This window comes from Malania oleifera, chromosome 7 (assembly GCF_029873635.1).
Source record: "Malania oleifera isolate guangnan ecotype guangnan chromosome 7, ASM2987363v1, whole genome shotgun sequence".
Lineage (NCBI taxonomy): Eukaryota > Viridiplantae > Streptophyta > Magnoliopsida > Santalales > Ximeniaceae > Malania > Malania oleifera.
The window spans coordinates 76,565,664-76,591,432 of record NC_080423.1 but is presented as its reverse complement, the minus strand read 5'-3'; the positions used below and the strand labels follow the sequence as shown (position 1 = coordinate 76,591,432).

Here is a 25,769-nt window from a genome sequence, read left to right as displayed (position 1 = left end):
TTTTTTTTTTCATACTTTTGAATTTATATAGCTAGTTGAATCATTATTAGTTGTAAATAGTTGATACAATCAATAGTGTAGAAAATGTCCAAAAAAAAAAAAACACATTAAGGTTAACTAAGAAAAATTATGAAACAAAAAATCAAAATTTATCTATTCGAATGTAATAAACTAAACCGATACTTACAATAAATCATCGACTAACATACAAAGAAAACAAACAAAAAAAAAAACAAATTTCAATTATGTTATTATCATTCCAACCAGTGTCAAAGCTAAAGAATTGTAATAAAGATATTGAGATATTTTAACCCTAAAAAAAATATGTCTTCAATTTCAAATAATAAATAAGGATGTTCAATACGGTAGAAAATGTCCACAAAAATACATTTTAACATTTAATATATGGAAATTTATGAGGCTAAAAATTAAAATTTTCCATTTGAAAACATGAAAAAGCTAATATAATACCAACTCGGAATTGTGCAAAAATCATCATGATAGAAATATCCTCGACCGGCCAGTGTGACATTTCATTGTAATGGCTGTTGGGCTTTAGTGGAGCTCGTTAAATTTGGATGCTGACCTGACCTTTCTTTAGTGAGAGATTTCTATCATAAGACTTAGTCCATGGAGCGAAAGTTTGGGCCGTAAGATTTTTGGGCCCGTTTTGTAACCTGTTCGGAACTTTGTCTGCAGCATATAAAATCATTATTTTTGGGTGATTAGAGTTAAGCGGTTGCACTTGCGAGAGAGCGAGAGGGAGAACATTGTACCGCCGCACTCTCTGTATTTTTTCCTAATAATAATGAAATCCTTGCAACTCCGTAGACGTAGGCAAAATTACCGAACCACGTAAATACTGTCTTGTGCGTGTGATTGATTTTTTTCTTTGACGTGTATTCTTTCTCTATTTTGTTTCTCACAGGTTTCGGGAATTTATTCTTAATTCCCAACAATGCCCTTGCCTTCTTGCACTTGACCAACTTGGTTCATGTCAATGTGAAGTCATTGCTTCGATTTCAAACCGATTCCAAATAGGGACCATGTTAGAAGATTTGACTTCCATCGTAAAATTCTTATTCATTAATTGAAGGGTAAAACGAGAAAGAAAATTATATGCACATAGGGAAGGGGGAGGAAGATGCATGATATATGGTACTTTAATGAAAAAATAGATGCAAAGAGGGAAAAATCGTGAGGGAGAGAGACTTTTAAGGCAAAGTAAAAAAAAAAAAAAAAGAGTTGAGTTATGAATTAAATTTTGCCCAACACAATTTAAAACAATCTAACCATTGAGAATGAATAATTTAAATCTCCAAGCAATGAAATTTTATTTTAAAATTTAAAAAATTAAGATTTGAGATTTGGATAATTTTGAAGTAAGAACGATGTATTTTAATATATAGTATAAATTCAATAATTTTACTTTTAAAATTTTTAATTTTCAAAGTAAAAAGCCTATTTAAGAAAAAAAAATGGCAGTTCCGATGAATTCGAACAAAAAGAAAAGAAAGTTGCCCTACGGGCATGGTGCGGTGGAAAGACGCTGTCAATCAAGTATAAGGATTGTGTGTTCGAATCCTGGTTGATGCACTTGTGAAGCGAGAGCATGACATGTCTTGTGGATGGTAAGACGAGATGAGTTCTAGGCTCGGATTGTCGAATGTCCAATTGGCGCTCGGAAGCAGTGACTGCATCTGATTTACTTGGACGGTGAATAAGGGGGGAAGGCTGCTGTCCCGTGGATTTGGTGCCGTATTTGGGGGTCCGAAGTGCTTGTCGGAATTTATTCTTAATTCCCAACAATGGAATTGCCTTCTTGCACGTGACCAACTTGGTTCATGTCAATGTGAAGTCATTGCTTCGATTTCAAACCGATTCCAAATAGGGACCATGTTAGAAGATTTGACTTCCATCGTAAAATTCTTATTCATTAATTGAAGGGTAAAACGAGAAAGAAAATTATATGCACATAGGGAAGGGGGAGGAAGATGCATGATATATGGTACTTTAATGAAAAAATAGATGCAAAGAGGGAAAAATCGTGAGGGAGAGAGACTTTTAAGGCAAAGTAAAAAAAAAAAAGAGTTGAGTTATGAATTAAATTTTGCCCAACACAATTTAAAACAATCTAACCATTGAGAATGAATAATTTAAATCTCCAAGCAATGAAATTTTATTTTAAAATTTAAAAAATTAAGATTTGAGATTTGGATAATTTTGAAGTAAGAACGATGTATTTTAATATATAGTATAAATTCAATAATTTTACTTTTAAAATTTTTAATTTTCAAAGTAAAAAGCCTATTTAAGAAAAAAAAATGGCAGTTTCGGTGAATTCGAACAAAAAGAAAAGAAAGTTGCCCCACGGGCATGGTGCGGTGGAAAGACGCTGTCAATCAAGTATAAGGATTGTGTGTTCGAATCCTGGTTGATGCACTCGTGAAGCGAGAGCATGACATGTCTCGTGGATGGTAAGACGAGATGAGTTCTAGGCTCGGATTTGTCGAATGTCCAACTGGCGCTCGGAAGCAGTGACTGCATCTGATTTACTTGGACGGTGAATAAGGGGGGAAGGCTGCTGTCCCGTGGATTTGGTGCCGTATTTGGGGGTCCGAAGTGCTTGTCGGAAGTTTTCATGTATATCCGAAAAAAAAAAAAAAAAAAAAAAAATAAAAGAAAAGAAAGTTGACTATTTTGGGAGGGAGAACGTGCCACCGGTGAGAATGTAATTCTATTTCTAGGAAAGGAACATAAAAAGTGGAGGTAGCCAATGGCTTATGTTTGCGATGGGAGACCAGACGACCGCACGACAGGGCGTTCGCCCCACGCAACTGAGTTTTGTACTTCAGATCGCGTGCTGCTCCGCTCACTCAAGTCGCTCCTCTCGCTGTCTCTCTCTCTCTCTCTCTCTCTTTCTCGAATCCCTCCCGCCCTTTAATATTCGCCGCTGAATATATAATGCACATTTGCAAAACCCTCAACACTGTTCTCTCTCTGTCTCTGGCCATCCACCCCCAGTTGGCGCTCAAGAACAAAACCCTCCAAAGCGTTCCATTTCCTTTACCAAATCCAGAGACACTATTCCGCACCCTTTCTTCTTCTTCTTGCAAAGATGCCCTTGTGCGTTCCTCAGCATGCGTCATTCGCATTCCCTGAACTCAGAGGCCGAAAGGTTTGTTTCGTGTCGAAATCATTCTTCTCTATTTCATCGCTAAGATTGATAATTGGTAATGGTTCGTCATTAGCTTTAGATTGTGTTTGGATACTCAGAAAGCTGAGGATTGAGGAGAATAAAATTAAAGTCTGGATCTTTTGTTACCTGATGTGCTCGAAAAAATCGAAGACCCTCGAACTCATCTTAGTCAAACGGTTGTGCTAGGATGTGAAGTGTTGAGATTTTAGTTCTGTTAGTTCCCAGTTGATGAAAAATTGCAGATTTAAAATTTACAATTTTAATGACTTAGTTGTTTTTTTTTTTTTTTCCTTTGTGGTCTTTCTTGGAACCAAAGAAACTGTAAAGAAATTTACTGTTTTGCAGATGCAGAGATCATTCGGCTCTTTGGGGAGAGAGTTTAGAGTGTTTGCTGCTTCTTCAAGTGTGAAAGGGGCATCGAATGACATACCAGCGGCGCCCATATTTCTCCCTGAAGGACCTTGGAAGCAGGTGAACGCTGTTTTTCATACTGTACGTCAAAAGGCGTACTTGGATGATCATGAAATCTGAATGTCTAGTGTCTAACCGTACAATGTTGTCACTGGGTTGATGTTTAAACAGGGACTATGGCCATTCTGAGGGTATATTGTAGCTCTTGGTAAAAATTGCATCAATAATGTATAACGATTCTAATGCTATGCTAGCATATACATTTTTTATCTGAATCATCCGATAGTCTACAATTTGTACTTCCGTTAATGCTAGCACGTACCGTCTGTAATTACTTTGTAGATTCCTGGGGGAGTTACTGCTGCACAGGGATTCAAAGCTGCCGGCCTGTATGGTGGATTGCGGGCTAAAGGAGAAAAGCCCGATCTTGCACTTGTCACGTGTGATGTGGATGCTGTGTCTGCAGGTGAAATTTCAGTTTGTGGAAACAAAATAGAGTAACTTTCTATTAATGATTGTTAATTTGTTTGAGAGGGTATTATATTTTTTGGTCATATAAAAAAAATTAAGTTTTTGAGTCATCTGTTTTTGAGATTTTGCAAAGACAATTTGAACAGGAATATCTTGACTAGGGATTCAATATTCTAATAGTTGACTGTTCCATCTTCATCTATTTCCAGGTGCGTTTACCACAAATGTTGTTGCAGCTGCTCCAGTGGCGTACTGCAAAAATGCGTTGGACATTTCAAAAACTGTATGTTAGAGCAATATGACATTCTTTATGGTTTAATAATTTTTAGATAAAGTCTGCTAGGCAAAAAATTGGAGAAATTTTAATTAGGCATGAGCACTAGATGTTTGAAATTGCTGGTTAGATTATTATTTACATTCAGCGTATCTTCCTGACTGCAGATGTATTTCCTTAATTCAATGTAGTGAGCTGGATTGGATGCATTGATTTATATGTTTTTTTGTCCTTTGCACAAACAAGAAATTTATTGGTTCTAAATCCATTATCCATTTATACAATATTTAGGAGTTTCAATGGTAAAATGAAAATTGCAATTTATTTGTCAACATATGATAATTGGACCTTTCACTTCACCTTAGAGTACCCTCTTTCCTAGATTTGATTGGACTTGGAAAGTGAGACACAAATACTCACTACTAGGCACTAAAATAAGGAAAATCTCCACAAATTTTTTTAAAAAAACTTGAAATCTATGTGTTTTTAAAAGTTCAATATTTTTCTTTGTATTGATGATATATCATTATTTTCATCAAGAATTTGAGATCTTGAACACTAATTAGATGTTTATTAGCTCACAGGAAAGAAAAAAGAAAAACCTTCCCTTGTTGGAGATAATTTGATATTGCTTCATGTTTTCACCTCTAGTGAAGATATGACATGAGTATTTTGAGCCCCAAAGAACTTTTCGTGGTAGTGAATGGTTGTATTGTTGTAAGTTTCTTGTGTTTACATGTTGAACTTTATCATTGGTACTGCATCTGAATATTATCATTGTATGAACAATATTCAATTTGCACATTCTTCCTATATGCTTGTTGACACCCAGGGTTTGTACCATTTAGGTAGCACATTCATTTGCATTCTTTTTCTAAGAATGATGTGACTTTTGTTTTCTTTTTTCGTGTGGGAGGAGGAGGGTTGATAATGGAGGGCCCAAATACTAAATTTATATTGTTGTCTCTGTTAGCATTTCCTATAGTCCCACACTTTTCCTTCTTTATGAATGTTGATATCTCCATCAACACTATATCGTATTTTTTTCATCCCCTTCACTACTTTGGACATTGGATCTGCCAGTTTGGATGTTAGAGGGAATTTTCCATGTAGAATGGTACAATTGTACTTGGGCATGTGCAAAAGTTACTTTTAGGAGTGTTTATATAAAGTAAACAACTTTCACTCCATTTTTGGAGAGGTCTTGAATTTGGATTTGTATTGGATTTGGATATGAACGCTACCTATGATGCACGCAATGTCCTAATCTTTTCAGACACAGTCGGTCTCAAGCCTGGGTAAAGGAAGAACGTTGTGTTAGGTAGTTGATAGCTAGCGTAAAATTTGTTAGATCAGTATGATATGAATTTTTGCTGAATATTTGTTGGGGCTTCCCCTATGAGCGACGCATTGCACTTGTATCATTCGAGTGTAGCGAAAAGTGAGTAAGGGTGGGCTAGGTCGTCGCTCCAAAGCGATGCGCTGTGTTGATGCCTGGGCATGGTGTCAAATATGTGAGGGTTCTTACATTATTCTGGACACGGGCAGGTAAAGAAGTTAGCTAATGAGATTAGGATTAGATTTCAACTTGGAATATAGGGATGCTTATGGGTAAAAGTATGGAAATTGTGGACACAATGATTAGAAGGAAAACTAATATAAGTTGCCTTCAAGAAACTAAGTGGGTGGGGGAGAAAGTTAGAAAATTTGATAAATTAGGATTTAAACTTTGGTACACTAGAAAAGAAAAACATAAGAATGGGGTAAGAATTATTGTAGACAAAAACTTAAAGATAGCGTTGTAGATGTAAATAGAGTAGGGGATAGAATTATCAAAATAAAGATGGTCTTAGGCCAAGAGATAATAAATATCATTAGTGTTTATGCTCCTCAAGTAGTCTTAGCAGAAAATCTTAAGACACAATTTTGAAAAGGTATGGATAGTATTAAACAGGGCATATCAGGGATTGAGGAAATATTCATAGGAGGAGATCTGAATGGACACATTGGAAGGGATAATAAAAGTTATGAGAAGATATATGGAGGATATGGATATGGAGACAAAAATGAGCCTGAGGAGATGATCTTAGACTTCACTATGCCATATGGTTTTATTATAATGAATACTTGCTTTAAGAAGAGAGAAGAACACTTAATAACCTTTAAAAGTGGACAAAATAAAAGTCAAATAGATTTTTTCTTAACTAAGAGGGTAGATTGTTTATGATTGTAAAGTTATTCTAGATGAAAGCTTAAGCACACATGGAGTCGTAGTGTTGGATATATTTATTGAAAAATGGAAGAGAAAGGATAAAATAAATCAGTGTAAGAGAACTAGATGGAAGAACCTAAAGGGAGAAAATATAATAAATTTTAAAGATAAAATGATCAAATATGGTGATTGTACTATAGATGATGGGATAGATACTAATACTCTTTGGAGTAGGATAACTAGTTCTATTAAAAATATAGCAAAAGAGATTTTAGGTGACTCAAAGGGAAGTTTGTTGAGTAGCAAAGAAAGTTGGTGGTGGGATAAAGATGTCCAAAAAGCTGTAAAGACAAAAATAATGTGGTATAAAATGTGGCAAAAATGTAGAAACATGGATAACTTTGAAAAGTATAAAGAGGCAGGAAAATATGTAAAAAAGACCGTTAGTGAAGCTAAACATGGATCATTTAATAATTTGTATAATAAATTAGATACAAAATAAGGGGAAAGAGATGTATTTAAACTTGTTAGAACTAAAGGAAGAAAGAGTAAGGACTTAGGTAATGTAAAATGTATAAAAAGTGATGATGATATTGTCTTGGTTATGGAAGAAGACATAAAAGAAAGATAGTGAAGTTACTTGAATAAGTTGTTTGATGAAAACCAAATAGAAGGCTTAAACTTAGAATTGAAAAACGAGGAAAAGACAAAATATGATATCAATTCGCAAAATTAGAGTTAACGAAGTTAAGTTTGCGTTAAAAAAGATGAAAAATGGAAAAGTTATAGGACCGGATAACATCCCAATCGAAGTTTGGAAATACGTAGGTGATAATGGAATTATATGGTTAACTAATTTATTTAACACAATTATGAAAACTAAGAAAATGCGAGATGAATGGAGGAAAAACACTTTAATACCTATATACAAAAATAAGGAGATATTCAAAATTGTAATAACTATCGTGGAATTAAACTTATGAGTCATATGATGAAACTGTGAGAAAGAGTAGTTGAACAAAGATTAAGACTAGAAACAAAGGTCTTAGAATATCAATTTGGTTTTATGTCTAGGAGATTTACTATAGAAGCTATATATTTGTTAAGAAGATTAATGAAAAAGTTTAGGAAAAAGAAGAGGGACTTGCATATGGTATTTATTGACTTAGAGAAAGCATATGATAGGGTACCTAGGTAAGTTTTGTGATGGTTTTTATTTTTTAAAAAGGTGTGTGTAGTGGGTATACTAATGTCATTAAGGACATGTACAATGAAGTAATGACTAACGTAAGGATTATAGATGGAGAGACTAGAGAATTTCCAATCACCATAGGTGTACATTAGGGGTGAGCATAATTCGGGGAAACCCGAATTAACCGACCAATTTCGGTCGGTCGGTTCGGTTCGGTCAAGAAATAGGGTCGGTTCGGTTCGGTTATGATTTTACCAATTTTCGGTTAATCAGTTATTGGTTCGGTTAATATGAATTATCAATTCGGTTAATCGAATTAACCGAATTGATAATTAATGATTCTAGTGATTCTACTCTTATAGTTTAATACCAAAATATCTTTTTTATTAATAAAATTAATAGATGAGATGCTTAATTAAGCTCGAATTAGTAAAAAAGTTATAATTATATTCTGTTTTTAATAATTAATTTCAAATTATTTCGGTTAAATTCGGTTAACCGAATTACCCAAAAAGGTAATTCGGTCGGGTTCGGTTCGGTGAGCTTCCTTTGTTTGGTCGGTTCGGTTATCAGAAATCATTAACCGAAAATTTCGGTTAATTCGGTCAATTAACCGAATTTGGCCGAACCGACCGTTTGCTCACCCCTAGTGTACATCAAGGATCTGTTTTAAGCCCTTATCTTTTTGCTTTAGTAATGGATCAACTGACTAAGAGTATCTATAATGAGGTTCCATGGAATATGTTGCTTGCAGATGATATTGTATTGATTGATGAAATCAGGAGCGGAGTAGAGGCTAAGTTATAATTATGGAGAGAAGCTTTGGAATCTAGAGGCTTTAGTATAAGTAGAAATAAGACAGAATATATGTAATGTAATTTCGGTAATAGTAGGAGGAATATCAGAGACAAAGTTAACTTGATAATGAAGAAATAAATAACACTTGTAGATTTCGATACATTGGATCTACTATGCAAGTTGAAGGAGAAATTGAAGAGGATGTAATGCATAGAGTGAAAGCAGGTTGGGTAAAATGGAGAAGTGTTTCAAGTGTACTTTGTGATCATAGAATGCCCTTAAAATTAAAAAAGAGGTTTTGTAGGACGAACTATAAGACCAACTCTGCTATATGGATCATAATGCTAGGCAATGAAGAAACAGAATACCCAAAAAGTAAAAGTTGTCGAGATGAGAATGCTTAGATGGATGAGTGGTGTAACACTGAAAGATATATTAAGAAATGAACATATTCACAGTAAGTTAGGTGTAACTCCTATAGAAGATAAGATAAGGGAGGGACAACTCAGATGCTTTGGGCACTTGCGACATAGGTCACATAGTGCGCCGGTGAGGAAGAGTGAGTTAGCTACCCATGAGAGGGGCAGTAGAAGGGGTAGGGGTAGATCTAAAATAACTTGGAATGAGATAGTGAGTAAGGATTTAATGGCCCTAAATTTGTCAAAAGAAATGGTCTATGATTGCATAAAATGGCGGAAAAAGATTCATATAATCGACCCCACCTAGTGGGGCTTAAGGCTTGGTTTTGTTGTTGTTGTTGTGTTCTTGTTGTTATTGTATGTGGATAAGATGTAATACAAAATTGCATTGGAATTTGTCCAAATCCACCCAAATCCAATCCAATGTCTCAAATTCATACTTCCAAACGTAGCATCAAGGAAAAGCTAAGGATATAAAGAGATGAGAGCTTAGGAGATAATTGGGAACTCACATCGACCGCCTCAAAGGTGTGGGGTACCCTACCAAGCGAGGGAGCCTTACAAGATAGGGGCAAGGATATGGAGAATCATGAAAAGATAGAAATTGTAGAAAGAGTGATATAAAATAGAGGTTACATATTTAGATTAGAAGGGGTAGGAAAGGAGAGAAGAGAGAACTAGAGATTGGGGAGAAGAAGAGAGAGGAGATATAATGGCACAGGGCCATGAGTAGAAGTTGCTACATTTTGATAGCATAATCATGTGTTTGATGTTGAGGAAGATGCTTACAGATGAGAACCCCATCTCCTATTTATACTAATTGGCTCAGTCTAAACCCATTGGAGACTATAATGACAAGAACAAGTCGAGTTAAAAATGAAGATAAAGATAATATCTACTCCCAACTAAAGCTAAAATTTGTATAATCCACTCCTAAGCTCTCAAGGAATTCATGATTCTCAACCATCTAATCCTTATCAAGGTCTCAAATTTCTATTTCAATTCAAATTTTGAAGCTACAAGAATACGGAAATTTCGATGGAAATTTCGATTTCGATGTCAATTTCGATTTGAATTAGAAAAAATAATGGAAATCATTAGTAAAACATGAAATTCTTTTATGAAGCTTTAGAGATGATTAATAGACATAATAATATAAGGTGGAGAAGTTGTAATATAATATGTGCATCAAACATATTTGTAAGATAATGTACATGAAACATATTTAGTGAATCAGCTAATCCAAATGAAATTCATAAATTATTTAAATATTATTTATTATACAAAAAATGATAATTTAGAAATGAATGGTTAAATAAAATGTTGTTGTATGTTTATTTTTTCATACAATTTCAAAAGCACTTGTAATAATCATTTGTTTCAATAAAAATAAATAAAATAAATTAAAAGAGAAATATCATTTCACTCTTAAATCCCTCATTTAAATTTCGAGGAAATATCACTGCGTAGTTCAAGTTTTGACAAGTTTTGCTAAAATTTCGAGATTTCGATAAATTTCGGATGATTTGTTGAGATTTTGATGCAAATTATGCAAGACGGAAATCGATTGCCATTTCGATTTCGAGGGTGACGGAAATCAGAAATTTCGACAATTTCGTGGAAATTTAAGACCATGATCCTTATCCCTTACAATTCAAATCCCAAGATTTATTCAAAATTGGAACTATATTGTAATCATTTCCACTTATCCATGGAATGCAGTTGAAGTATCATCTTGATAAAAACTAATTCCCTTTGTTTTTGATGACGTGGCTCTTGGGTGACAGATAGACCCTAGGTGACCTAATTCCCGTTGTTTCTGGTGACATGGCTTTTGGGTGACAGATAGACTTAGGTGATGCCTGGCTACTTTTGTCTAGACAAGCTACCATGTCTTAGTCATTGTGTTGGTTGGCTAATGGATTAAGCTTTGATTACCTTTGTAGGTGTCTAGCTGAGATGATTACTTCAAGGCATACATATGTAAAATGCTGGCCAGGTTGCTCTCTTTAAAAATTACTCAGCCATATTTGATTGCTTATTTTTGCACTTGAGGCGTGAACTATTCAATTAATATTTTCCTAGGCCAAGTAGCTTTTTCATTGGTCAGATCGGGATAAACACCAGGCACACACAAAGATGGCACAAACAAATAGGTGTCCCATTATTTTGAAGTTCAGGAATACCCATGTCCCATTCTTAAGTCCAATCAAGTGTTGGATACAAGCAGTCCAAAGTGATATGAAGAGTCCTAGCATTAGGGATCTTAGCCATCATGCTCTGGGGACCAGCAAGATCATTGATCATTTCAGTTCTTACAAACAAATTTATCATATGTAAAATCTGTCATCTAATGTGAATTTGTGTTTGGAAATAGAAAATAAGATGGTGCTGCCCTTTTGGCCACCAACTTTATTCATTTGCTTTTCAATATTTTTGTCTTAGTTTTTTTTTTTTTTTTTTCATATTGTATTACAATTCCTTAAGTAATTGCTGATGACTTGGATGTGTAACTTGTTAGGCACGTGCGGTATTAATAAATGCTGGTCAAGCAAATGCAGCAACAGTAAGTTGTGGCGGGATAGCTCAGTGATTGTCAAATTCCATGAACTTTTTCTGGTGTATATCTTAATATGTTCAGCTACTTCAATATATTGAGTTCACCGATAATTGGCCAAGAATTAAATCATAATGCTTTTCCTGTTTATTTGTGGATTAGCTGCCTTTCTTTGTGCCAATTTCATAATTTCCTATCGTTATATTAGATAAGTGTGCTGTGGCTAAGAGTGTATCTAAATGATTTTCTAGGGCAATGCTGGTTATGAGGATGTAATAGAATGTGCAAATGCCCTTGCTGAGGTATGAACATTTAGAATGTCAAGCACCTCATTCTTGTGGCTCTCCTTTTCTGGTATAATACATGTTTGCTCGTTTATGGCTGCTATAGCTGCTCCAGATGAGGCCTGAGGAAGTATTGATTGAATCCACTGGTGTAATTGGTCAAAGAATAAAGAAGGTGACTATGGAGATATAGTATCCCCATTTCGTGTACATTTGTTCTACATGTAATACAACTTCAGCTCATGAACATTCATGAACATATGCTTCATATCATCTTGAAAACCAAACAATTCAGCTGGACAGTTTCAGAGGATATTTGTTTGACCAGATATCTTTTTAAGTATTCTGTTGCTTAACTTTTCAATATTACATGATTGATTCTTTCAATGGTATATGGCATATGCAGGAGGCTCTTCTCAGGTCACTTCCAAAGCTCATTAATTCTCTGTCATCAACTATTCAGGGGTATCTCTTGGGCTACTATCCTTGATTCTTAGCTTGGCAAATATTCTTGCTTTCATGTTTATAATGAGATGAAACCTTGTGTTTATTTTTCTCAAATAAATTTCAATTTTTAAGATATTTTCAATATCCTTTTTTGCTTTGTTTTTTGGGTTTTAATTCTTCTTCTCTTCAAAGCATGCCTCTTCAGATGTCTTTTTGATTTGTCTGTGTTCATCTGCACTCTTTGTTAGTTAAACATTCTTGATTCATATCAGTGGGCATGTACAGGGCAGATTCTGCAGCAGTGGCGATAACAACCACTGATCTTGTGAGCAAGAGTGTGGCAATTGAAACTCAGGTACTTTGTATTTATGTGAGTTTCAGTGAATGTTAGTGTTGTCTATATCAGCCAATTTGATGTATCTGCATTGGCCAATGTTGGTATGGATACTAGATACTGGGCAGGTGAAAGACTAATAAACATTATAGCTTAATTCTTTTCTGGTGGGCATTGATATTGATGCTCAATTGATATCCTGCACGTGTGTGTGTGCCAATACTTGATTGCACATTCCTGTCCTTGGTCTAATGCTTTATCAGCTGATTCCCAGCAGTTGAGATCAGGCTTTGTGGACTTTAAAAGGAATAAATGCTCAATTTTGGGAACAGCAAAATTAGATACTATTGGGAATTGAATCCTGAGCAAGCAGGAACCCTCATCTTCGAAAACAGAATCAGTTGGGCCGGATTTCCAACTTACTGGTCAAAATTGCTACATTAGGCATCAATTCTCCAATTTTATGATTTTTTTTTTTACTTTTTTCCCTATGTTTCCATGAAAATAAACTATTCTCAGAGTTGGTGGATTCAACAGGTTGGAGGAACATGCATAAGAGTTGGAGGAATGGCAAAAGGATCTGGAATGATCCATCCAAATATGGCTACCATGCTTGGTGTAAGTCTCATTTGATGCTTCTTTCTTCTTGTTCTGGATAGTGGAGGTTCTTTTTCCATTTTTGATAGTGATTTTCATTCCAGGTAATAACAACTGATGCATTGGTTTCCAGTGAAGTCTGGAGAAAGATGGTGCAGATTGCTGTAAACCGAAGTTTTAACCAAATCACTGTATGTAATCTCATTTCTTTTGTCCTGTTTATTTTTCCAAGATCTATTGGTTTTAATTGCTGAACCTCCTGGCAAATTGGCTTAGACTTGCCAATTATTATTAAGAAGCACATATTTTGATTGACCTAACACAGTGCTCTTAATAAATTTCTTGCCACCAAATTAACGATGCACAATGCATTCTATTGTATAATATTCAACGAAATGTTAAACCTTTCTATTTGTCCGCTGCGATTGATTTTTTTGGGTCATGAACTTGTCAATTAAAGATTCTTGTCTGGGTTTTATCACTTCCATTGTTTTCTTCTTCTTCCATGTTATTGCAAATTTTTGGTTTAGCTAATGTTGCTTATTTAGTGCATGTTAGATGCACATAATGTGGGATCTCTGTGTTCCAGTCATGCTTATGATTTTCAGCTACCCACACAATGGTGGCCTCAATTCTGCAATATATTCCAGATTTCCCTTTATGCTTATCTTGGGTGATGGCTTCTTATGTAAGATTTTAGGAACTCAATTGGCCCAATTAGTAAGGGTTATAAGGATTGGTCCTGGGGAGGACAAGTGTGAACAGGGGAGTCGTCTTGAGAGATGTCCCACATCATTAGTGTAGGAGGGTCTTTTATCCATGAGTAAGGTCCAAGAAACTTAAAGCGACATAGGGGCTGTTTGGTATCATTGTCAAAAATTTTAAAAACAAAAACCAGAGATAAAAACTGAAAACTAGAAATGAAAACTAAAAACTGAAAACTGTCAACCTGTTTGGTTCTATCACTAAAATTGAAACAAAAACAGAAAACCTCTTTGGTTGTTTGTTTTCAGTTTAGGTTTTCAGTTTTTTCTTAAACTGAAAATGAAATACAGAAGCCTGTTTCATTGTTTATTTTCAAATTTTTCAATCTAATTTACATTCTTTGGAATAATCTAGTAGATGTAATTTTAACAAAACAAAAAATTAAATTCACATTAAAATCCATATGATCCAGCAGAAAGTTCCATTAATTGCAATAAAAAATAAATTTTGATGGATCAAAACAAATGTAATATAACTGATTGGCTGGAGACAATGCAGATCTAATTTTGATCTACATTTTACATTAGTTGAAACAACTTAATGTAGATTTAGTGTACATTAATTGGAATAATATAGTAGATCTAATTTTAATAAAACAAAAATTAAGTCCAAATTAAAATCCACATGAACCAGCGAAAAGCTCCATTAATTGCTGTTGCGGGCTGTTGTGGCTACTGTGAATGAAGGGGAAGCTGCTGCTCCTGGTGTTCTGCTCAAGAGAGCTGCTGCAGGCTGTTGGGCTGCTACAGGTTGTTGCAGCTGATGCGGGCTGCTATGGCTGCTGCAAACGAAAGGCTCTTGGAAGCCCTGGATGAAAATAAAACAGAGAAGGGAGTGGGTGCTTGTTTTGAATGAAGGGGTTCTTGGAAGCCCTGGATAGAAATAAACAAGGGGAGAAAAAAGGCCCAAAAGCCGCATGGGGTGGGAATCAAACCCAGGAGGGTGCATGTTTTTAACAAGTCACTGCCTCTCCTCGTTGTGCAATGAACTGAAAACCACTTTTGTGGTTTTTTGTTTTACAGAAACTAGGGAAAAGATTTCCTTTGGGCCCTCCGGGGAAAACAAAACCAGACTTGTTTTTGAGCTTCATTTTTGCATCCGGAAAAAACATAAACTGAAAATAAGAAAAAACAATGATTCCAAACACACCCTTAAAGTTTATGCTTCTAAGGGGGACCCCGTGGTTTTACAACTTTTACATATGCACATATGATAAATTTGCACAATTTGTTTAGTGCTTCTAAACAGACAAGCATTGATAGTGCGTCATGTTTTGACATGAATTAGGAAGGACACATAAAGTTCCCTAAATATAGATGGGTCATTTGTGAATGTGCTCATGAATTTGTTCATAAATAATAATTTAACCTGTGCGTTGAGTTTTTATGTATGTTTGGGACAGTATGGAATAAAATGACGGAAAAAATAAATATCTTGTAGTAGATCCCTTAACAGAAAGGAAAAATTTATTTTTTAAACATTTTTGAACTAAATAAAGCTGTGCTGTTTCATGAGTGTCCAAATTGGGATTCAGCATGGATGGACCAATGTTGTGCTCATGGTCTTAAATTTCATTGAAATTTTAAAAATTTCCACTGAAATTTTCACTTTCCGTCACCCTTGAAATTGAAATGTCAGTAAATTTCCATCATCCAAAATTTCTGTTGAAATTTTCTCAAATCATCCAAAATATATTAATATCTCAAAATTTCAGGGAATTTGTTGAAATTTTTTCTGTGGAACCAATTTTGTTTGAAATTGTGATTAAGATTCAATATTCAAATAGATAATGCTGTTTTAAAAGATCTTTGTTATTGAAAAGAAAAGGTACTACATGAAGGTTATGAATGATAGCTTTCCGACTCTTAAAATTTTATGGAAATTGGACTTAAACAATTGCTACAACATTTTATTCAACCTGTTATATATAAATTAGTTTTATTTTCATTATGACTAATATGTTATTGATTTATGAATTTCATATATTTTAACTGAATATAAAGGGTGTCCCTGGGCCACAAACCTCCCCATGTTGCTAGGGTAGCGGAAGGGTCGTCACAGTGTATGCAGTCTTACCCTTGCTTTTATTTAGAGAGGCTACCTTTGACTCGAACCTGTGACCACCCAATCACAAGGGAGCAACCTTACTGTTGATCCAAGGCCTACCCTTTATAGCCTAGGAAAAAAAAGGCCCAGCCTTTTTTATACCAATTGAATATGAGTGATTTTAATATGGTTATTATAGTGTAGTTTTTGCACATACATATCATTGATGTATTTTATTTATAATATTCTGGCTCAAAATCTTGCATTATTATGTTTATTAACAATTTCTAAAGTTTCTTTTAAAGTTCCATGCTTTACTATTGATTTCCATCAATTGTAAAATCAAATGAAACTTGGATAAAAAATTTTCATACTATTGAAGCTTTGAAATTTTATTCAAACTCAAAACTTAAAACCTTGGTTGTAGGATAATTTAGTTTAATTTCTGCACTTCAAATACAAAATCTTTGCTTGATTGGTCGAATAATCTCTTTTTTTGCACGTTGTAATTTTGACTCCATTTACAGCCCAAAATATTATACAAATTACCCCAACCTTGTAGTCAAATTTATACTTGCTGCATCATACTGTCTTCCCCTCAAACTTCTTATTAAGTTCTGGCAGACATCTGAGAAAAACCATGGTTAAGCAATGGAGAGTGGCCGAGAGGAAAGAGATACAATTTCTTCAAATCCTGTGTGCTTCATTTTTTTTTCTTCTCCCCTATTTTTAATGATTAGTTTCAGTTTTTCATATGATATAGATTATAAAAATTTGGCTAGTTCCTTGCTTTTAATGACTAATCATCTCAATGCAAAACTGCATCATTTGTACAGAATTATCTTGTAAATAATGTGATTCATATAGTATCAACTTTGGCATTCATGCTCGATGTATGGAAATTTGCATGCATAGTAATTAATCAAAAGCATTGTGGATTTGTAACTTGAGTCTAAAGTTGAGTCAGAACTGGATTTGCATCAGGTAGATGGAGATAGCAGTACAAATGATACTGTTGTTGCTTTGGCTAGCGGACTGTCTGGATCAACGAAGATATCTTCTTTGGACAGCTGTGAAGCACAACAACTTCAATCATCTCTTGATGCAGTAAGTTTAGCAGCCCATTCAAATCTTAGTCCCCTATGACCCAAAAATGTGGTCCTGTATGTAGAACAGTTCTGTTACAACATTGTTTTGCATCATCATTCTTATCCATTTAACACATTCATTGAAGAATGGTTTTTTGTGTTTCCTATTTGACACCCAGTTGCTACCATTTTTGCATAATTTTAATATACCTTACACGCATTTGTTGCCACATTTCTTTTTATACAGGTTCTGTTTGTTTCTGTCTTTTAATCTTTAATGGGAATATTTTTTTTTTCTTTGACTCAGATCACTTCACTATTTATTTTAACATAAATTTTATGTTATTTTGGGGAAAATAATTTTTTTTTCTTTAAATTTACTTTTTCATTGTGACTTCCTTCAGGAACTGATTGCATCAAACAAACAGCTATTTAGCAAAATGATATCTTTTTTTCTTATTACATGGGATATGATATATTTGCTTTTGCTGTTATATATATATTTCCTTTGATCCACTGCGAGAGCCCTTTGGACATGGGCTACACAAGGGGGGTATCCATCCCTTCACCCATTTCCAACTCCTCTTTGTTCCTTCTTAAAGTTTGGATCAAAATCTTGAAATTTTGATAGTTTTGGTGAAATTTTGGGTTTTGGGAGAGCTTGAAATGAAATTGCATTTCAATTTTTTTAACAAATTTTTTGCCTGGAAGTTCAGAAATTGAAAATAAAATAAGAACAAGCAAATTTTGGATTTTTTTTTAAAATTTTGTTTTAAAACTATTCCCAATCATCTATTTTAATATTTCCCGAAGTTTCATAGTTTCCATATAAGTTTCCAATCTGTCTTCAAATTGAAGTCGATATTTCCAGCTAAATCAAAATTTTTGTAAATTGTGACCTTCAAATTTCCCATTAAATTTTAAATTTTAGTCCTTGCTCTGGACCTTGGACCCCCCCAACATGGATGTCCCATGATCAAACTGTTCAGCTGCTCCTTAGGGGACATTGGGACAATATATTTATTCATGATTAAGATTTCAGTATGATCCAATGCCTAAAAAGGTGGATACAGAAGTATGTGATTTTTTGTTCATAAGAGGTTGCACATTGTCCACATTAAAAGTTTTTGCCTCTTTTACATTCATTTTTCAGATTCTAATGCCAGTCCTTTCTCAGGTGATGCAAGGTCTTGCAAAATCAATAGCATGGGATGGGGAAGGAGCAACATGTCTAATTGAGGTCTGCATCTCGTCTTGAAGATCCTTCATGCTTTCTGAGCCTTGCATTTGGCATATTGAATTATTACTTCTTTAAAGAGCAACTAGTCTACTGGTATACTGTAGCCAGTTCTTGGTGCAAAGCCAATTAGCCAATTGATTAGAAAAACTCTCGCTGAGCTCTAAAAAGTTCTCTTTTTCTGCTCTCTTTTTATTAATGAGATTGAGGAACTTCAAATTTGAATATGCTTGTGCACAATTCGAATAGCACGATTTCTTCCTTCTACCAGTTTTCATCTCCTGATATGTTGGACAGTCCTACAATCTTAATGATTTTGTTATTGTCTTTGTTTTTATTTTTCTGGGATCCGAGAAAATTCTTTATGAACTTCTCCTGATGAGTATTCTCTGTGATCTGAAATGTAGTTTTGAAAGTTAATGTCCTGTAATTTTTTTCACCCAAATTTTTAGTCTTGACTCTATTGAAAATTTTGATGCAACACGTTCTGTTTTCTCAATATATCTGTAATTGTAGTGTTGGGATTTTAAACAACTCAACTCAAACTGAGTCACATGGTGCTCGAGCCTGGCTTAGAAAAATAAAAAGCTTCAAAATAAGATTGAGATATATTTGATTGCATCTTGAACATGCTCAAACAAGCATTTAGATGAGCCAATCTACAACTGGGCTAAGAGTTTTTGACGTTTTATGTTAGCAGGAGGCGGATAGCGGGAATTGAACCCACATCTTCTCTTTGGCAAATAGAAATTTTACCATTTGACCATATCCGCATTTTTTTATTTATTTTTTGTTTTTGATTTAAATTTGTTTTATACCATTGTTCCCTACCATTATGGAAAAAAATCTGATTCAAAATTATCTATTTATACTATTGTTCCGTACCATTATGGAAAAAAAATCTGACTCAAAATTATCTCGATTCATCCCCCCATATACGTGCGATTCCCTCTACACCAAAAAACATTAGCCATCCCTGCCCCCTCATGTCAATCCCACGAGCCACTAGTTATTCCAGATGCTCACCAAATATGAAAAAAAATCAATTCCACTATTATTAGTGAACATTTCCATTAACATATATTTGATTTACTTCAACGCGGGGTAGAGCAGTTTGGTAGCTTGCAAGGCCCATAACCTTGAGGCCATTAAAAAAAATATTCTTGTGATAGGTCCTGTTCCTATTAAAAAAATATGGTGAAATTGTCTTTTCTATTCTTTTCTTGGAATTGTTATAACAAATAGGGGGTCAAGCTTTCCTTGTGATGGTCCAGTACAAGGTGGTACTTGTGATATTTCGGCTTGGGCAGCATTTTATTTGGCGGTTTTCTGGATGAACCCCTTTTCTCCTTTATCCCCAGTCCGCAAAGACAAAATGTAGCCCTCTTTTCTGTAGGTTATTCACTTATGCGGGCCAAATCATTGATACAAATAATATCTAAATACCAAATCCGCCCTCTATATAACCTCTGCAAAGTAGAAGATGGAGCCCGTTGCATTATTATTATAATATAATTAATATTTTTTATATTTCAAAAATTTGTATTCCATCCCTGGTTCGGAATACCTCATTCAAGATTGTTTTTGTTTGCGGGTTCATTTTCCCACATGAGTTAATGAGGCTTGACATGCTGCGAATCCTCTTGAAAAATACGAGCTTAAGCTTGAAGTCAACTTCTGAGATAACATGCTCAGAAGTATAATTCAGTTTGACTTGTTCATGTTCTGAGCAACTTGAACAAACCTCTAATCAAGTTTATCCAGAATTGACCTTGATTAGCTTTGATTCATTTTACAAAGTTGATTTTGCCAACTGTATGGAATTTCATTTCTTAAAGGCAAAGTCAAGCATATATTTCTTTTAGAAATAAAATTTTTCTGGCTAATTCTTAATTTGGTTTGCAGGTCATGGTAACTGGTGCAGACAGTGAAGCTGAAGCAGCTAAGATTGCACGCTCAGTGGCTTCTTCTTCACTTACCAAAGCAAGATAATCTCTCAAACATCTGTTATATTTGGTTCCATTTAATCCTTTGTTTTGGGTTTTTCTTTTCTCAACATAAAAATTTTGTTGCCAGGCTGCCGTGTATGGCAGAGATCCAAATTGGGGACGCATTGCATGTGCTGCTGGTTATGCGGGGATTCCTTTCCACCCCAACAACCTCCAAATATTTCTTGGAGATATTCTACTCATGGATGGCGGGCAACCCCTCCCATTTGACAGGTAAAATAACATCTAGTTTTAGTGCTGAAAATCTAGGATTTGTTTCATGCTTTGGTTCGGAGAGAAAGAAATAAGGGGGTGTGTTTGACCTGGATCATGATGAAGGGCCTAGTTTTTTTATTATTTTTTAAAATTTTATTTCTGTTTCTTTTTCTTATCCTTTAATTTTTCTGCTATATTGAGCCTTGTAGCTTTTCGGTGACTAACCTTCTTCTCAGATAAAGGTTTCGGATCCAAAAAACATACAGGCCAATAGGCCATCATATGTTAACTTTAATTGTTTTTTCCCATGTGACCATTACATTGTCCATAGCAGTCTAACCACCATCATCAGGAAGTACAGCTGTGAATTGGGAGCATCTGAGATATCTCCCTTAGCAGTCTTTAGGACCTAGCAATACATAAATGGCTGTTAAACACCAAATTTTCATCCTTCAATTCAATAAATTAATTTGACTCCCTTAGTTTAATAAATTGATTGATTCCTGAAGTTGAATCAGAAATACTGGACTCTGTAAGACACATTCCTATCACACATTTCCAAATCCTTTAGGCTCCATTTGGATTAGGGACTTTGTGAGAGAAAAGGGAAAGAAAAGAAAATAAGATGGAAATCAATTTCTCATTGTATTTTCTCTCTATCTCAAGTATGATCAAGAATGAAAAATATTCAAATATAAATGAAAATTTGAAAATTAAAGGTAATGAATGACATAATTTTTTTTTTAAAAAAAAATTGTTCGATGGTTTGCTGTATATTTTATTTTTCTTTCTCATTTTCCTTGATTATTAAACTAGAAAAAGTACATTCCTTCATAGTTTGCTTTCCCTGCATTCATGTTTTCCAAGTTCCAAGCAGCACTTCCGTTTTTAAGATAGAAAATTGGAGCAGCATCATGAGTCAGAAGCATCATGATTAATTTTGGACATCAACATCAATTGAGGCTTGAGAGAAACAAAAGTGAAGAGATTATTAGTAAATTGAAGAAACTTCTAGTAGAACCTCATAAAACTTTGATTGGGTCAATATGATGGTATGTGTTTGTAAGGAGCAAAATGTAGACTTTTTAAATAGTGGCGATATCAATGAATATAAATCCATTCTTCTATTAATTACTTATCCAAATAAAATACAAAATTTAAATGCTTCTTAATTGGAAATGAGATAACGTAACCATTTTGGTAACTCAAATACAACCATCCCATATCAGCTCTCATGTGGATTTTCTAAGGGAATATGGCTAACTCTACCTAAATAAGGATTTATATCCATAACTAAAACTAATTTATAGTGTGATCTTATCTATATGTTAAGGGGCTGTTTAGTATCATCTCTATTACTGTTTCATTTTTCCATTGTTTTGCAAGGAAGAAACAGGTGGCTGGACTGAGTTTGTATGTATAGCTGGTTTTCAGTCCTTGCTGTCAATTTTCAATTGTTGTCATTGTGGCGACTGCTGAACTAGACTTATGGTTTTTAGTTCAGTGGAGTGGTACTTTAATCTTAAAAATTCACTTTGTTGAGTTAAATAGTTGTGTGCATATATTTTTACAGGAAAAATTAACGTAAAATTGGCATGTGAGTTTAAAATAAAATAAATATATATATGTATTGATAAAGTTTCTAAAAATATGAGAAAATAATAGAAATCATTCAAAATAATCTTTTTCTATCTTCAACCTTCAAATACAATAGAATTGATCTTGGAGCTCAAAAAATTAGTAGATTTGAAAATATAATAATGAAGTAAAGTAATTATATCTAATTTCTAATTATATCATTTTCTAATTGTATTCTTTTGTGTTGTCATTATTATAATCATATTTTTTTATTGTTATTTGATCTATTTTTTATAATGATACCAAATGGCTCCTAAAATGTTCAATGTTGCTATATTAAATGAATTTCAATGGATAAACTACAGTTAACAAGTTTTTTTTTTATTTTTTTAAACCAAGCTTTTCATATCTTTTAATGGGTTTTCCACCAGAACAAAAGAATGTTCACTTGTAAGGATAGAAAAGGATGGAAACAATAGTGACAGTGAAAGAAGAAGAAGAAGAAGAAGAAAAGGACAATGACGGCTATCAAGAGGAAGAAGAAGAAGAAGCCCGATATTGTTACCAACTTGGAGTTTTCTAATGGTAGTGTAACTGGTTTTTAGGAAACCTAGTATTGTTGCCGCGGGGAGTTTTCTGATTGTGGTGTGACTGGATTTTAGAAACCCTTGATCTCAGGCCTTCAACTTGATGACACTATGGCCTAGGTATAGTTGTGGCCATTTATGGGTGAATCCCCCAGGAGTACCTATTGTCCCTACAGCAAGCGCCAAGGTCGGCCCATGGTTTGTGGGGCATCTCCGTCTAGGCCCTTCTCAGCATTGATTCCTATAGGCAAGAAAGCCCATGGTCATGCCTAGGAAGGGTAACCATGAACTAATTGCTCTGCCCTACTTTTTTTTTTCCCTAGTCATAAGGCATTGTCATTTTGCTAGGAGCCAATGATATTATGAATGTCTCTCTCAGTTATAGACAACAATTGATGTTTTCCTTGTATTGAGGCACATAAATGTGATAAAAAAGGTCAAATATTATCATATTATGGTTGATATTCATGTTGCTGGATTTATCATTCAGCATATTGACAATCTTGACTACATTTATTGCCACTTCTCTCGTTATGTGTGGGTGCTTCAATGAAGTTCATAATTTGTTATCCACGTCAAACTTGGTTGCTTTCTGTTATGCTGAGATATTGGATTGAACCTTGGTATCATTTTATTTTCAACTTTCATGTCAAAGAAACATACCAGCCATCATATTTTTCCGAAAAAGACATCTTTATTCTTGTCAGTTTTCAAAGTGTTTGACCTGAAAAAAAATGATAATATGACAGAAATTCCTCACTTGCAAGTGTTCATACAACTTTGAATGCACTGGATTGTTTGCAATAGAGAGATTCCTTGGCCTTTTTATTCCCAAATTTACAACAATTTTTAATGTCACTGCATTTTGGAACGTGGAATTAGATTTGTGATCGGAGGTCAGTTACATGTTTCCAATCACAACCCATCTCCACTTTATAGCTTTCAGTTAAATCTTCTATTTTATGCTGTCCATCTCTTAGTATTGCAATACTTGTTGCAGGTCTGCAGCAAGTAACTATCTTAGGAAAGCTGGTGAGACTCATGGTACAGTTGGAATTCGCATATCCATCGGTAAGCTTCCATAATGCATAGAGCACACTTTTTACTATGGGTGAGCATTCGGTTGATTTGGTTAATTTGGTCAATTAACTAAAAATTTTGGTTAAAAAATCTCATTAACCAAAATGAACCTAACCAAAATTCCGTATTAACTTAACTCAAAACCGATCAAACCGAATTTCAGTTAAATTGGTTAATCGATTTAATATTTTAATATATATATATATATATATATATATATAAAATATAAATTTTAATATATATAAATATAAATAATATATAAAATATTTAATATTTAATATATAATTACTTTATTATTAATTTATACTATTCGGTTAACCAAATTAACCGAACCGAAAACCGAAAATCGAAATTCAAGGAAAATGAAAACCAAACCAAATCAAATAAATTTTTAACTAAACAGAGAACCAATGGAATTTACTCAATTAATTCAGTTTTAACCAAATTATACTCACCCCTACTTTTTAGATGTGTTTTATTCTGTATGATACACTGCTTTAGTGAAAAAATGCATACTCTTCAATCATAGAAGCCAAAGAAGTGCTTTTACATTGGATCTCTCAATTCCTAAATCCCCATTGCTGTCTGTATACCTTTCAAACCTCTAACCAACTTACCCTTTGTTATCAGCAAATCTATCATAACCCTTTACTGCCTGCCTGCCTTTATTTCCTTGCAAGTTGAATGTTAACAATTTTCTTACACCTTAATGGTGCATAGTTATATGATTTGACATTCTGCCTTATCCATAGTATATATTGTTTGAAAAAGTAAATTCACGACTAAAATATATCAATGTATTTATGTATGGTTATGTCATGTCCATGGTTGCCAATTTGGGATGGGAGTATGGTGTTGGGGAAATGATTTTCAGATCTGAATAAATTATAATTAATCTCAAAGCAAATGCTATGAAGCATTACCAAAATTAAAATTTTAAACTCTGCTTTGTGGAATTATCTGTAGAAGAACTAAAGAGAATGTAAGTTAGATTTACTGAGACATGAGAACTTCAAGATTTAACTTCTTGGTTGTCGAAATTATCCATTCTGGAAGTGTTTTCTTGCGAGAGTCTTTGCAAGTTGACAAGTGTCTGAGTTTGTTGTTGCAGTATGAGAAAAATATGAATTTTTATTACACAATTATCCACATCTATGTGGAAACTTATCATTAATTTTAATTTCAACAGGATATAGGCTGGACTTGGCAGTCAAGTGTTTAGGTTTGTTGAGCGGTTCGGTTTTGTTTTCTACTGAACAAAGTAGCTTAGAGGCTTATCCAATGGTTTAGGAAGTGTCAACCAGCTGTTTATGAGATTGAACTGATATTGCCTCTCCTTTCAACATTGTCAGAATGATAAATAGATCAATATCCAATCTTGCATAGCCTTGAACAAAAACCATATGTCATGCATGCATGCTATGTCTGTCAAGACTAACTAGCGTTGCACATTTCTATGCCAACTCTCCAATCTTCTTGCACACTAGTTGCAAATTTAAACAATATGCAATTTGTTGTTCTGAACAGGTAATGGGCCGGGATGTGGATTTGCATGGGGCTGTGACTTAAGTTATGATTATGTCAAAATAAATGCAGAATACACGACATAGAAGAGCATTATTCTTGTAGCTTGGGTTCGCATCTTTTCAATAATGTTTCCCTTCTATAGCTTCAGTGCTTCACGCTTTGCTTTGTAATTCAGTTTTATAATAATATATTAGTTGCAGAAAACTTGTGAACAGCGACAAGGATGTCATTGTTAACCTGTTTTTAAAGTAGAAAAAAGGGAGCAATGGAATAGTAAGTCTATGACATTTCAACACATTTGAAGTTCCCTGCTTCAGACTTGTATTTGTGCCAATGTATGACCGATATATGTAAAATGTTCTGGGAATAAAAGTAATGGTCTCAACTAAATGCACATGCATATGCATATGCTTCTCATTGCAACTAATGAGGGTGTTAAATCAAATCCCAGTGGGGTAGTGA

At 34.2% G+C, this 25,769-nt stretch overlaps 1 protein-coding gene across 7 annotated transcripts; it reads left to right on the top strand.

Annotated features, from left to right (window-relative positions):
* The first annotated feature begins 2,771 nt into the window (after window positions 1-2,771).
* Window positions 2,772-25,697, top strand: LOC131159169 (arginine biosynthesis bifunctional protein ArgJ, chloroplastic). Of its 7 annotated transcripts, none has more exons than XM_058113875.1 (17): window positions 2,772-3,178; window positions 3,545-3,670; window positions 3,953-4,076; window positions 4,291-4,364; window positions 11,498-11,542; window positions 11,785-11,835; window positions 11,924-11,992; window positions 12,224-12,282; window positions 12,550-12,619; window positions 13,136-13,216; window positions 13,300-13,386; window positions 16,991-17,113; window positions 18,272-18,334; window positions 20,237-20,314; window positions 20,408-20,553; window positions 23,701-23,771; window positions 25,308-25,697. In XM_058113875.1, the coding sequence occupies exons 1-17, from the start codon at window positions 3,119-3,121 to the stop codon at window positions 25,388-25,390; spliced, it is 1,410 nt and encodes a 469-aa protein (XP_057969858.1). In that variant the 5' UTR covers window positions 2,772-3,118; the 3' UTR covers window positions 25,391-25,697. The 7 variants fall into 7 exon arrangements, with proteins under 7 accessions (XP_057969858.1, XP_057969856.1, XP_057969857.1 ...); XM_058113873.1 differs by having other exon boundaries at window positions 13,118-13,216; XM_058113874.1 differs by having other exon boundaries at window positions 2,792-3,178; window positions 12,550-12,622.
* Window positions 25,698-25,769: the final 72 nt, after the last annotated feature.